The following is a 13823-nucleotide window of genomic DNA, read 5'->3' on the forward strand; positions in this document are numbered from 1 at the left end:
GCAGGCCCCCCTGTTTATGGAGGAAATTTTCAAGGGTGATAATCGCCCAACCTGGACCTAGAAGCAAATAATCTCGCATGACTAATATTCCTCCCTCGTTTAGATAACGTGACGCTATTGTGCATTTGTCTTGCAACGGATAGAGTTATTAGCCACCATATTTACCGCTTGCATGGAAGCAAAAACACGTGACCATTAAATCACAAAGGGGGCGGTTCAGGGGGAAAATTACTACGCTAATGTCGGAAGGAAATCGCAATCAGGGTTTGCCTTCCGATTGTTTCCCTTTGTTTCCAAATACGCCGGTTACCACTTAAACATGCATGAGGACCAGTGGTTTATTGGTATACAAGGGGCGAAGTCGCTGCGGGAATCTTAAGAAAATCTAACGAGAACTTGGAGATTTTAAGGAGAATCTTAAGAAGTCCAAATACTCTAAAGAGATTTTCAGAAAATTTGTCAAAGGGGTCTAAAAAGAATTGCAATCTTAAAGTATTGGCGCTCGTTTTACGCAGAATTTCACGAGGAATTCAAAGAGGTAACAGTTCAAATCGGTCCACAAATAACAGAGTTATGAGCAATCAAAGTTTCGGATATTGAATTTCGAGATAGAAAATTTTCAAAGCTCAATATCTCCGAAACTACAAAAGCTTTTAGAAAACGGTTCTTACCATCGGTTTTGGCGGGTTATTTTACTCTAGAATTCGCCCTCAAAAGTCGAAAATTCGATGGTCGAATTTTTAGGTAAAAAAATTTTGCCCCTCAATCGATGAAATTTTTTTTATTTTTCGTTTATTGATTGCCCCTCGTAAACTGCTTGCCCTATCGATCTGAGATTTGGCCAGTTGATAGATCTCAAGCTGCTCTTTCGATCGATATATAATTCAATGGTACTAAACGCCCAGAAACAGCTTCTTGAAAATGACCCTAAAAACACCCTCTGAAAATCTGATTCGGTCGATCTCTCGGGTAATTATTGAGGAAATTTGAGCTATATGGGCTAATTTTACGCAGAATTTCGCGCTAAATCCAAAACCACTATTGTTTTTCTTGTCAGTCAAAAAATAACATGAGTTACATGCGTTTGGAATTTTGGGTTGTCGCCACAGGGCCAAAATTTTGGAGGTTCGAAAACGATTTTTCTCAATTTCTCCGGAATTAAAGCAAATATGAAAAAATCCTTTTCGAAATCGTTTTTCTCGAGATTTTTTAGCTTAGAAACCGATCTTCGATAGTTCGAATTCGAATTTTTTTTTTCAGTATAGAAGTTAGCTGCTTTTAGGTTTCTAATCCAGACACGATCGATAACTCACTTATGTCTGCGGCAATATTAAAGTATTGGTGCTCATTTTACGCAGAATTTCACGTAGAATTCAAAAAGGTAAGACTCGTTAAGATCGGTTTACAAATAACTGAGTTATGAGCGATCAAAGTTTCGGATATTGAATTTTGAGTTGCAAAATTTTCAAAGCTCAATATCTCAGAAACTACGAAAGATTTCGAGAAACGGTTTTCACCATCATTTTTCTCGGGTCATTTTACTTTAGAATCCGCCGTCAAAAGTCGAAAATTCGATGGTTGATTTTTTGGGCAAAAAAATTTTGCGATTCAATCGATGAAAATTTTTAAAATTTTGGTTTTTTGATCGCCCTTCGTAAACTGCTTGCCTTATCGATCTGAGATTTGGCCAGTTGATAGATCTCGAGCTGCTCTTTCGATCCATATATAATTCAATAATACTAAACGCAGTTTTCGCTTCGAAACAGCGCCTTGAAAATGACCCTAAAACACCCTCTGAAAATCTATTTCGGTCGATATCTCGGTTATTTGGCAAGAAAATATAAGCTATATGGGCTCACTTTAGGCAGAATTTCGCGCTGAATCCAAAACTACCATCATTTTTCTCGTCCGTAAACAAATAACTTAAATAGAGCCGTTTGGAATTCTGGATTGTCGCCAGGGGGCCAAAATTTTGGAGGTAAGAAAACGATTTTTCTAGATTTTTCTAGATTTTTCCGGAATTAAAGCAAATATGAAAAAATCATTTTCGAAATTGTTTTTCTTGACATTTTTTAGCTTAGAGATCGATCTTCGATAGTTCGTCGAATTCAGAATTTTATTTTTTTCAGTATGGGAGTTAGCTGCTTTTAGGTCTCTAATCCAGACACGATCGTTAACTCACTTATTTCTGCGGCAATATTAAAGTATTGGTGCTCATTTTACGCAGAATTTCACGTAGAATTCAAAAAGGTAAGACTCGTTAAGATCGGTTTACAAATAACGGAGTTATGAGCGATCAAACTTTCGGATATTGAATTTTGAGTTAGAAAATTTTTAAAGCTCAATATCTCCGAAACTACGAAAGATTTTAAGAAACGGTTTTCACCATCATTTTTCTCGGGTCATTTTACTTTAGAATCCGCCGCCAAAAGTCGAAAATTCCATAGTCGATTTTTTTGGCAAAAAAATTTTGCGACTCAATCAAAAAAAAATTTTCAATTTTTCGTTTTTTGATCGCACCTCGTAAACTACTTGACCGATCGATCTGAGATTTGGTCAGTTTATAGATCTCGAGCTCTTCTTTCGATCCATATATAATTCAATAATACTAAACGCAGTTTTCGCTTCGAAACAGCGCCTTGAAAATGACCTTAAAAACACCCTCTGAAAATCTATTTCGGGCGATATATCGGTTATTTGAAAAGGAAATTTGAGCTATATGGACTGATTTTACGCAGAATTTCGCCCTGAATCTGAAAGTACCATCATTTTTCTCGTTCGTGAGCAAATAACTAAATTAGAGCTGTTTGGATTTCTGGGTTGTCGCCAGAGGGCCAAAGTTTTGGAGGTTCGAAATTAATTAAGGCGGAATTAAGGCGAATATAAAAAAATCCTTTTTCAAAATCGTATTTCTCGAAATTTTTTACCTTAAAAATCGATTTTAAATACTTTGAATTGAAAATTTTCATTTTTTCAATGTAGAAGTTAGCTGCCTTTCAGTCTTAAATTCAGACTCGATCGCTATCTCGCTTATTGATACAGCAATCTTAACATATTGGTGCTCATTTTACGCAGAATTTCACTCGGATTTTAAAAACGTAACATTCGTTGAGATCAGCCCACAAATAGCTGAGTTATAAGCGATCAAACTTTCAAATATTGAATTTTGAGTTGGAAAATTTTCAAAGCTATGAAAGATGTTGAGAGACGCTTTTTGCCATCGTTTTTCTCGGCTTATTTTACTTTAGAATGCGCCCTCAAAAGTCGAAAATTCGATAGAAAATTTTTTGGGCAAAAAAATTTGCACTCAACCGATAAAAATTTTTAAATTTTTCGTTTTTTGATCGCCCTTTGTAAACTATTTGCCCGATAGATCTAAGATTTGGCCAATTGATAGACCTCGAGCTTCTCTTTCGATCAATATATAATTCAATAATATTAAATGCAATTTTCGCCCCAAAACAGCGACTGAAAATGTAATTCGGTCGATAGCTCGTTTATCTCTTAAGGAAATTTGAGTTATGTGGGCTCATTTAACGCAGAATTTTGCGCTGAATCCAAAAATATACTTATTTTTCTTGTACGTGAACAAATAACTCAGTTAGAAGCGGTTGAAATTTTGAGTTGTCGCCAGAGAGCCAAAATTTAGGAGGTTCGAAAACAATTATGACAACTATCAAACAACTCTTTTCGGAATAGTTTTTCTCGCCCTTTTTACCTAAGAAATCGATCTTAGATCATTTGAATTCAAAATTTTCATTTTTTTATTGTAGTAGTTAACTGCCTTTTAATCTCCAAATCAAATTCTCTCAATGTCTCGCTTATTCATGAAGCAATCTTAAAGTATTGGTGCTCATTTTACGTAGAATTTCACGTAGAATCCAAAAAAGTGAGAGTTTTTAAGATTGGTCCATTTAATTAACTGATCAAAGTTTCGGATATTGAATTTTGAGTTGCAAAATTTTAGCGCTGAATCCAAAACTACCCTTATTTTTATTAAAATTTAATCGCAATTTGAAAAATAAATCCAATTATAGAAAAATTAGAAAAAATTTTACAAGATCTAGAGAATGTAAAAAGAGCAACTCTGGTAAATCTCATATTTTTCTCCTAAGTAGAACACACTGTATAAACACCGCTCCGGGTCTTTTAAAAAGTTCATTATTTTTATCTCCCATCCCAGACTGCCGGAGCTTTTCGAAATAATTCCCTAATTTGTTTGTGACGTGTTGCAAGTGTACAAAGATGGTAACGCGATACGAAAGAAAATGTTCCCTTGTTTAAAGTGTCTACGTGAATATGCAAGTTGAACGAAGATAATTCCACTGTAAATATTGTAGTTGCGACAGAAACGCAAGTTTTATTCTCCAAACTGTTCAAGAATGCATGAGAAAAAAAAATCGATTTTTTTAAACTGTCCCATTAAGTCATTACCGCCCCGCATCGGACCAGCGATGTGTGTAGTTTACATACATCATAACTCTTGAGTTGATTATTTGGGGTTGAAGTCGTGCACAAAGGGCGTGCGCTAAAACCTGGTGGAGGCACAATAAACCCGCTTTTGGTTCAGTCGCGACTCGCAATTCTTGCGGATGGCATCGGCGAGCAAGAGCCAAGAGACACGCCCACCTTTTCGCGCCCTGAAGAGTTCGAAACGCATCGAACGCATCGACTGATTTTGACTAAAATAAAATTCAGTTGGTATTAAAACACACAATATTGGGGCAACTTTTTAATAAAAAACGTGCTAAAGTGAATTACATTGAATTTTTTAAGACGTGTGGCGTGTGGTGGAGGTCCCTCGAGTCGTTAGAAAACTGAATAAAACACTGAAAGTATAAGAGAACCGGAAGAAACACGAACTTTGGTCTAATGAGTGTGAGACAATGTTGGCTCTTACTTATGCTCGTTCTGTGAGCTTTGTTTCATGTTTTCTAATGATGCTGCTCGTCAACGTCGGTGAGTACTTAAGTTTCTTAGGGCCCTTTTTACAGATCATAAATTTTACATTATCAGTTAAAGGAGATCGGGCTAGAATCCGGTCTGTTTAACTTTGTACAACACATCTAAATTGGATCTCTGCAGACAAAAATTTAGAGGATTTTCTAAACCCTTTTCTTCGATTTTTCTACAAGACGCGAATTACGGGGGTTCGAGGCCCGGGTGCTTGAGAAAACGGTGCTTTCTTTTTGGGTTCTCTAAATTTATTTTACTTTTGGTTCTGTTTGAATTTTTCTGACATCGATTGTACTTCTCTTTGGATTTTTCTTAGATTATTTTGGTGACTTAGCACTCATTTTACGCAGAATTTCGCGCAGAATCCAAAAAGGTAAGACCCGTTAAGATCGGTCCACAAATAACGGAGTTATGAGCGATCAAAGTTTCGAATATTGAATTTTGAGTTGAAAAATTTGCAATGCTCAATATCTCAAAAACTACGAAAGAATTTAAGAAACGGTTTTCACCATCGTTTTTCTCAGGTCATTTTATTTTAGAATCCGCCGTCAAAAGTCGAAAATTCGATGGTCAATATTTTGTCCAAAAAAATTTTGCGACTCAATCGATGAAAAATTTTGAATTTTTCGTTTTTTGATCGCCCCTCGTAAACTACTTGCCCCATCAATCTGAGATTTGGCCAGTTTATAGATATTGAGCTCCTCTTTCGATCGATATATAATTCAATGGTACTAAGCGCAATTTTCGCCTCGAACCAGCGTCTTGAAAATGACCCTAAAACCACCCTCTGAAAATCTATTTCGGTCGATATCTTGGTTATTTGGCAAGGAAATTTAAGCTATGTGGGCTCATTTTACGCAGAATTTCGCGCTAAATCCAAAAGTGTCATCATTTGTTTCCTCCGTCTACAAATAACTAAATTCGAGCCGTTCGAAATTTTGGGTTGTCGCCAGAGGTTGTCCAAATTTTGGAGGTTCGAAAACGATTTTTCTCGATATCTCCAGATTTAAAGCGAATATAAAAAAACCCTTTTCGAAATCGTTTTTCTCGCGATTTTTTAGCTTAGAAATCGATATTTGATGATTCGAATTCGAAATTTTATTTTTTAGTATAGAAGTTAGCTGATTTTGGGTCTCTAATTCAGACACGGTCGAAAAGTCACTTATTTATGCGGCAATATTGAAGTATTGGTGCTCATTTTACGCAGAATTTCACGTGTAATTCAAAAAAGTAAAACTCATTAAGATCGGTCTACAAATAACTGAGTTATGAGCGATCAAAGTTCGGATATTGAATTTTGAGTTGCAAAAATATTCAAAGCTCAATATCTCCGAAACTACGAAAGATTTTGAGAAACGGGTTTCACCATCGTTTTTCTCGGGTTATTTTACTTTAGAATCCGCCCTCAAAAGTCGAAAATTCGATGGTAAATTTTTTGGCCAAAAAAATTTTGGACTCAATCGATGAAAAATTTTGAATTTTTCGTTTTTTGATCGCCCCTCGTAAACTACTTGCCCCATCAATCTGAGATTTGGCCAGTTTATAGATATTGAGCTCCTCTTTCGATCGATATATAATTCAATGGTACTAAGCGCAATTTTCGCCTCGAACCAGCGTCTTGAAAATGACCCTAAAACCACCCTCTGAAAATCTATTTCGGTCGATATCTCAGTTATTTGGCAAGGAAATTTAAGCTATGTGGGCTCATTTTACGCAGAATTTCGCGCTGAATCCAAAACTGTCATTATTTTTTTCCTCCGTCTACAAATAACTAAATTCGAGCCGATCGAAATTTCGGGTTGTCGCCAGAGGGCCAAAATTTTGGAGGTTCGAAAACGATTTTTCTCGATATCTCCAGATTTAAAGCGAATATAAAAAAACCCTTTTCGAAATCGTTTTTCTCGCGATTTTTTAGCTTAGAAATCGATATTTGATGATTCGAATTCGAAATTTTATTTTTTAGTATAGAAGTTAGCTGATTTTGGGTCTCTAATTCAGACACGGTCGAAAAGTCACTTATTTATGCGGCAATATTGAAGTATTGGTGCTCATTTTACGCAGAATTTCACGTGTAATTCAAAAAAGTAAAACTCATTAAGATCGGTCTACAAATAACTGAGTTATGAGCGATCAAAGTTCGGATATTGAATTTTGAGTTGCAAAAATATTCAAAGCTCAATATCTCCGAAACTACGAAAGATTTTGAGAAACGGGTTTCACCATCGTTTTTCTCGGGTTATTTTACTTTAGAATCCGCCCTCAAAAGTCGAAAATTCGATGGTAAATTTTTTGGCCAAAAAAATTTTGCGACTAAATCGATAAAAAATTTTCAATTTTTCGTTTTTTTATCGCTCCTAGTAAACTACTTGTCCGATCCATCTGAGATTTGGCCAGTTGATAGATCTCGAGCTGCTCTTTTGATCGATGTACATTTCAATAAAACTAAACGCCCCGAAACAGCTTCTTAAAAATGATCCTAAAAACACCCTTTGAAAATCTAATTCTGTCGATATCTGGGTTATTTGTTAAAAAAAAGTGGACTGTTTGGGCTCATTTTACGCAGAATTTTGCGCTAAATTCAAAACCACTTGTCTTTCTCGTTAGTCAAAAAATAACAGAGTTAAAAGCGTTTGAAAACTCGGGTTGTCGCCAGAGGGCCTCCGAAATTAAGACAAATTTAAAGAAACTACTTTTGAAAGCGTTTTTCTCGCGACTTTTTTATTTAGAAAATGGTCTTGGACAGTTTGATATCAAAATTTTCATTTTTTAAAACTATTAGAAGTTGGCTGCCCTTTAAGTCTCTAATTCGGATTCGGTGGATATCTCGCTTATTGACGTAGCAGTCTTAAACTATTTGGACCCATTTTGTCCAGAATTTCACGCGGAATCCAAAACCACACACACTTTTAACGTAGCTCGACAAACAACTAAGTTAGAAGCGATCAAAGTTGCGGATATTGAATCCAAAACTGAACGAATTATCTCTTTCCGGGTTTTCGCGCTGTGTTCCAAAGAAATTTTGTCCGGCTCTTTCTTTGCCGCGCTAATCCATTTATGCCTGTCTAAAGATCCAATTATCACGTTGATTCTTTCGTTTGATCGATTTTGTATTACGAACCACAAGATCCGTACGACTGCGCCAGTTTGCGAATTTGAGGTCCTGACTTATTTAACTGACTTCACCCTTAAATTCGTGTTAATTCCAGACGGTCTTCGCCTCACCCATATGACCGCACCGCTCGTGGCAGATTTCCGGGAAGAAATGGACTTGGACTGCAACTTCGACATGGGCGATGAGGAGTTGTACGCCGTGAAATGGTACAAAGACGACCAGGAGTTTTTCCGGTACGGACTAATAATAATATTAAAGGGATTAAAGGAAGTTGATGGGCTTTTTAGGTACATGCCTGGCCGCCAGCCCCATATCATGTCGTTTCCAGTGCCCGGAGTGCACTTGGTGTTCAGCAGCATCAACTGCAGTCTTGTGTACTGCAGAGTTCGCTTGAATGAATTAACGAGGGATCACAGTGGAGGCGCTTACCGATGTGAGATTTCCAGCGAAGCTCCGGCGTTTCGTTTGGCTGCGGAGACCCACAATATCACAGTCGCTGGTTAGTTTTTTGACTACAATCGATTTTAATTAAGTCTACTTGGCCGCACTGGGCGATATTAAAAACGTGATGGGAAGTTTTTCACCTATCGAAGTCCGCAATAAAATTCCGCTAAGCTTTTCAAATCCAACAATATCTCTTGCGGGCTACGAACTCTGTCCAGATAAGGGAGAATGGGGAGTTTTAAATCGCCCGGGCTAGAGGATCTTGGAATTATATTACCACAGTGATTGCATTTCTAGTTTTGTCGATGTAGTTACAGTTTCCGATTTCTCTTTTATAGCTCTGCCACGAGGAAATCCCAGGATTGAGAGCTTAACAACGTCTTATATGGAGGGTGATACTATAGAAGCCAAATGCGTTTCGGATCCGGCTGACCCCACGCCGATACTCTCGTGGTACATCAATGGAATTGAGGTGACTGAACGCGAAACTTTGATTTTACTGGAAATTTTATTATCGGGTGGAGGAGGTCGGTTATTAGTACCGCGCTCGAAGATGGAATTTATTCTAAATCGATGCAGAGTTTTACAGGGAGGCGGATTTTACGTGGGGCGCCCTGGGCCTTGAATTTTTTTTTATTGACAGAAATTAAAAAACATTAGATAATAAGAAAAAAGTCTTTCAATTCTCCCAAATTTCAAAATCTTTAAAAAACCAAGTCTGATTTTAAAAAAAATAATTTGCAGTAAGAAAAATTTTGGAATTTTAAAAAGACCTTCGTAAATCAGTTATTAATTGGACTATGACATTGAACTTTATAAAGGTTCTTACCTTGACCTTGCTTTTTATGTCTTCCAAATTTCAACATTTTTGAGAAAACGAGACTGATTTTAGAAATTTTATAATGACCATTAAGAAAAATTTTGAAGTTTTAAAAAGAAGTTTCTCATCGGTTAATAATTGGAGTATGACGTTGAAATTTATGGAGACTATTAGCTTGACCTTGTAATTTATGTAACCCAATTTTCAATTTTTTTGAAAAAACGAGAATCATTTCAGAAATTTCAGAAGTTGCAGTAAGAAAATTTTTTGATATTTTAAATAGACGTTTTTCAATCGGTTAACAATTGAAGTATAACCTTGAAATTTATGGAGCCTATTACTTTCACCTTGCTACTTATGTCTCCCAAATTTCAAAATTTTTGAAAATACAATACTGATTTTAGAAATTTTATAATTTCCAGTAAGAAAAATTTTAAAATTTTAATAAAACGACGTTCCTCAATTGGTTATAATGTGACTATGAAATTAAAATTTATGGATATTATGTCCTGGATATTGCTTTTTATGTTTATAAAATTTCAAAATTTTTGGAAAAACAAGACTGATTTGTAAATTTTTATGAGTTACAGTGAAAAAAAATTGAAATTTTAAAAAGACGTTTCTCAATCGATTAGTAATTGGAGTATGATCTTGAAATTTATGGAGATTATTACCTTAACCTTGTTATTTGTCTCCGAAATTTGAAAAAAATTTCAAAAAACGTGACAGATTTTAGAAATGTTATAGTTTTCAGTAAATAAATTATGAAAATTTAATAAAACGACGTTGCTTGATCGGTTATTAAGAGAACTATGACCTTGAAGTTTGTGAAGATGATTACCGTAACTTTGCTTTTTGTATCTCCCAAATATCAAAATTTTTGGAAAAACGAGACTTAATTTAAAAATTTTATAAATTGCAGTTAGAAAAAATTTTGAAATTTTTAATAATAATTGGAGTATGATCTTGAAATTTATGGAGGCTATTACCTTGACCTTGCTATTTATGTCTCCCAAACTTCAATTTTTTTGGAAAAACGATACTAATTTTAAAATTTTTATAATTTTCAGTAAGAAAAATTTTGAAATTTTAATATAACGACGTTCCTCAATCGGTTATTAAGAAGACTAAAACATTGAAATTAATGGAGATTATTTCCTTGATCTTGCTTTTCATGCCTTTCAAATTTCAAAATTTTTAAAAATACGAGACTGATTTTAGAAATTTTATAAGTTGCAGTTAGAAAAAATTTTGAAATTTTAAAAAGACGTTTCTCAATCGGTTAATAATTGGAGTATGACTTTGAAATTTATGGAGGCTATTACCTTGACCTTGCTATTTATGTCTCCCAAACTCCAAGTTTTTTCAAATAACGTGACTAATTTTAAAAATTTTCTAATTTGCAGTAAGAAAAATGTGGATTCTTTAATTAAGTTCATTGATCGCTTTTTAAAAAGCTTCCTCAATCGGTTACCAATTGAACTATGGCCTTGAAATTGTTGCAAATTATTGATTTGTCTTTAGTTAATGTATATTCCAAATTAACCATATTTTTGAGTAAACAAAACTGATTTAAAAAAAATTAATTGGAGTAAGAAAAATTTTGAAATTTTAATAAAATGACGTTCCTCAATCGGTTATTAATAGGACTATAACATTGAAATTTATGGAGATTATTTCCTTGATCTTGCTTTTCATGCCTTTCAAATTTCAAAATTTTTAAACAAACGAGACTGATTTTAGAAATTTTATAAGTTGCAGTTGGGAATTTTTTTTTAATTTTAAAAAGACGTGTCTCGATCAGTTAATAATTAGAGTATGACCTTGAAATTTATGGAGGCTAAATTTATGGAGGCTATTACCTTGACCTTGCTATTTATGCCTCCCAAACTTCAATTTTTTTCGAAAAACGAGACTAATTTTAAAATTTTTATAATTTTCGGTAAGAAAAATTTTGAAATTTTAATATAACGACGTTCCTCAATCGGTTATTAAGAAGACTATAACATTGAAATTAATGGAGATTATTTCCTTGATCTTGCTTTTCATGCCTTTCAAATTTCAAAATTTTTAAAAATACGAGACTGATTTTAGAAATTTTATAAGTTGCAGTTAGAAAAATTTTTGTAAGTTTAAAAAGGCGTTTCTCAATCGGTTAATAATTGGAGTATGACCTTGAAATTTATAGAAATTGTTTCCTAGACCTTGTTATTTATGTCTTCTTAATTTTAAAATTTTTGAAAAAACGAGACTAATTTTAGAAATTTTATAAAGTGCAGCAATTTTTTTTTAATTTTATACAGTCGTTCCTTAATCTGTTATTAACTGAACTATGACCTTGAAATTTGTGGAGATTATTACCTTGACCTTGTTTTTCATCTCATTCAAATTTCAAAATTTTTGAGAAAGCGTGACCGACTTTAGAAATTTTATAATTTGCAGTAAAAAAAATGTGGATTCTTTAATTAAGCCTTCATTGATCGCTTTTTAAAAAGCCTCCTCAATCGGTTACCAATTGAACTATGGCCTTGAAATTGTTGCAAATTATTAACTTGTCTTTAGTTAATGTATATTCCAAATTAACCATATTTTTGAGTAAACAAAACTGATTTAAAAACTAACCTAAACCGAGAGAGATTTTTAAAAAAATTATTTTTTAAAGAAGTTTTTTTTTAATTTCTAAAAAACGTTTCTAAATTGCTTCTTTATTGAACGATGACCTTGAAATTTGTCGAGATTGTTACCTCAGTCTTGCCTATTGGATATAAAAAAAATTACTAAATTTTTGGGACAGATTTGGAAATTTTTTATTATTAAATTTATTGGACTACAAAATTTTTTGAAAAGTAGAAAAAATATTTTTTGAGGGGCCACATCGGGCGTTAAACCGTCCCTGTTTCAGCGAAATTTCCCCCGATTACCCCTGTCAATGATTGCAACAGATTTTTTCGAACTTTCATTATTTAAATTGGCAAGGAGATCCGCTCGAAATTTATAACCGCTGTCAATTTAAAATATTGTGCAAAGACCCATTTCACCATCCATCCTTTGTATCCCGCCCCACTTATATTGGAAATTTTATTTATCGCGTTCCACCCTCGTCGCGTCTTCATATTTCCCCGTCAAACTCTAATTGAAATAATAACAAACAGCCCACAAAAATCTTAAAACATAAACAAATTTTCTTCCAGGTCCCTTCCCGCATCATCGGCGACATGATGAGTTCCGAACCCGACAATTTGGGCCTCGCTTCCCGGTCCCTCGTTTTACGCTTTCTAGCCGAACGGAAGTACTCCCGTGGGAACAGTATAGAACTCCGGTGCGTGTCCTCCCTGCCGGGAATTCCCCTCTTACCCCAAGAAACAACCTACAACATTCCCATGAGAACGCAGGAGGTCCAAGTTATCAACAATGAGAAGCTTCATTGGTTCAATTCGTCTTCGAAATCTGTAAAGTCGGAAGTTTTTTGGATTTTGACGCTTGTTTGTGCGGTGCGGTGGTGCGAAAAAGTGCCCAAGTGACTTTATTGATATCAATTGTACTAAAATCGAATTATCAAGTATCAAATATCGTACTACTTACTACACCAAAAATAGAATTATGTTATTTAGGTCCGCCACTCACGTTGCGGTGACTTATATACAGAGTGTTTGAATTTTCTCTCACCGGAAGGTGAGTGGCGGCCCTCACGTTTTCATGGATGAGTGGCCAGGGAAAGCTAATCATTCATGAAAACCGCGAAATTTAAATAAATAGAGCACGTTTTATTGTGTAAAATGTTGGTCGAATGCTACTCCACACGTTTAATGTATTTTTTCTATACGTTCCTGAAATGTACCTAATTCTAAGACTCAATAAAAGTTTTCTGGTTGGATTTCGAATGGTAATTGCAAGAAAAAATCAAAAATCTTGTTTACTTATATGGGCAAACTCAACAATGAAGAAATTTGGTTAGTACAGGTTTGTAAATCTAATTCAGTCGACATCTCAGTTATTTGTAAAGCAATGTTAAAGTATTAGTGCTCATTTTACGCAGAATTTCACGTAGAATTAAAAAATGCAACATTCGTTACGATCGGTCTACAAATAACTGAATTATGGGCGATCAAAATTTCGGATATTGAATTTTGGGTTGCAAAATTTTTAAAGTTCAATATCTCCAAAACTATGAAAGATTTTGAGCAACGGTTTTCACCATCGTTTTTCTCGGCTCATTTTACTTTAGAATCCGCCGTCAAAAGTCAAAAATTCGATAGTCGATTTTTTGGGCAAAAAAATTTTTCGACCCAATGAAAAATTTTCATTTTTTTTGTTTTTTAATCGCCCCACGTAAACTACTTGCCCGATCAATCTGAGATTTGGTCAGCTTATAGATCTCGAGTTCCTTTTTCGACCTATATATAATTCAATAATACTAACCGCAGTTTTTGCCCCCAAACAGTCTTGAAAATGACCCTAAAAACACCCACTAAAAATTTATTTCGGTCGATA

The 13823-nt window shown here is 34.6% G+C and overlaps 1 protein-coding gene across 1 annotated transcript; it reads left to right on the top strand.

Annotated features, from left to right (window-relative positions):
- Nucleotides 1-4570: 4570 nt before the first annotated feature.
- On the top strand, nt 4571-13206 carry LOC148166478 (uncharacterized). The gene is made up of 5 exons (XM_088048719.1): nt 4571-4959; nt 8163-8301; nt 8356-8567; nt 8851-8984; nt 12524-13206. Exons 1-5 carry the CDS (start codon nt 4887-4889, stop codon nt 12851-12853), a joined length of 888 nt encoding a protein of 295 aa, XP_087904845.1. The 5' UTR covers nt 4571-4886; the 3' UTR covers nt 12854-13206.
- The last annotated feature ends 617 nt before the right edge of the window (nt 13207-13823 follow it).

The sequence above is a fragment of the Gnatocerus cornutus genome, unplaced genomic scaffold (genome assembly GCF_029298725.1).
Source record: "Gnatocerus cornutus isolate USDA-ARS CGAHR unplaced genomic scaffold, icGnaCorn1.1 ctg00000023.1, whole genome shotgun sequence".
Taxonomy (NCBI): domain Eukaryota; kingdom Metazoa; phylum Arthropoda; class Insecta; order Coleoptera; family Tenebrionidae; genus Gnatocerus; species Gnatocerus cornutus.

What these genes read in the sequence shown, in the direction of transcription:
- LOC148166478 (XM_088048719.1), top strand. Translation starts at nt 4,887, where the DNA reads ATGTTGGCTCTTACTTATGCTCGTTCTGTGAGCTTTGTTTCATGTTTT. An exon ending in GATGCTGCTCGTCAACGTCG is followed by an intron (nt 4,960 to 8,162) that starts GTGAGTACTTAA and finishes TGTTAATTCCAG; the next exon opens with ACGGTCTTCGCCTCACCCAT. An exon ending in CCACAATATCACAGTCGCTG is followed by an intron (nt 8,568 to 8,850) that starts GTTAGTTTTTTG and finishes TCTCTTTTATAG; the next exon opens with CTCTGCCACGAGGAAATCCC.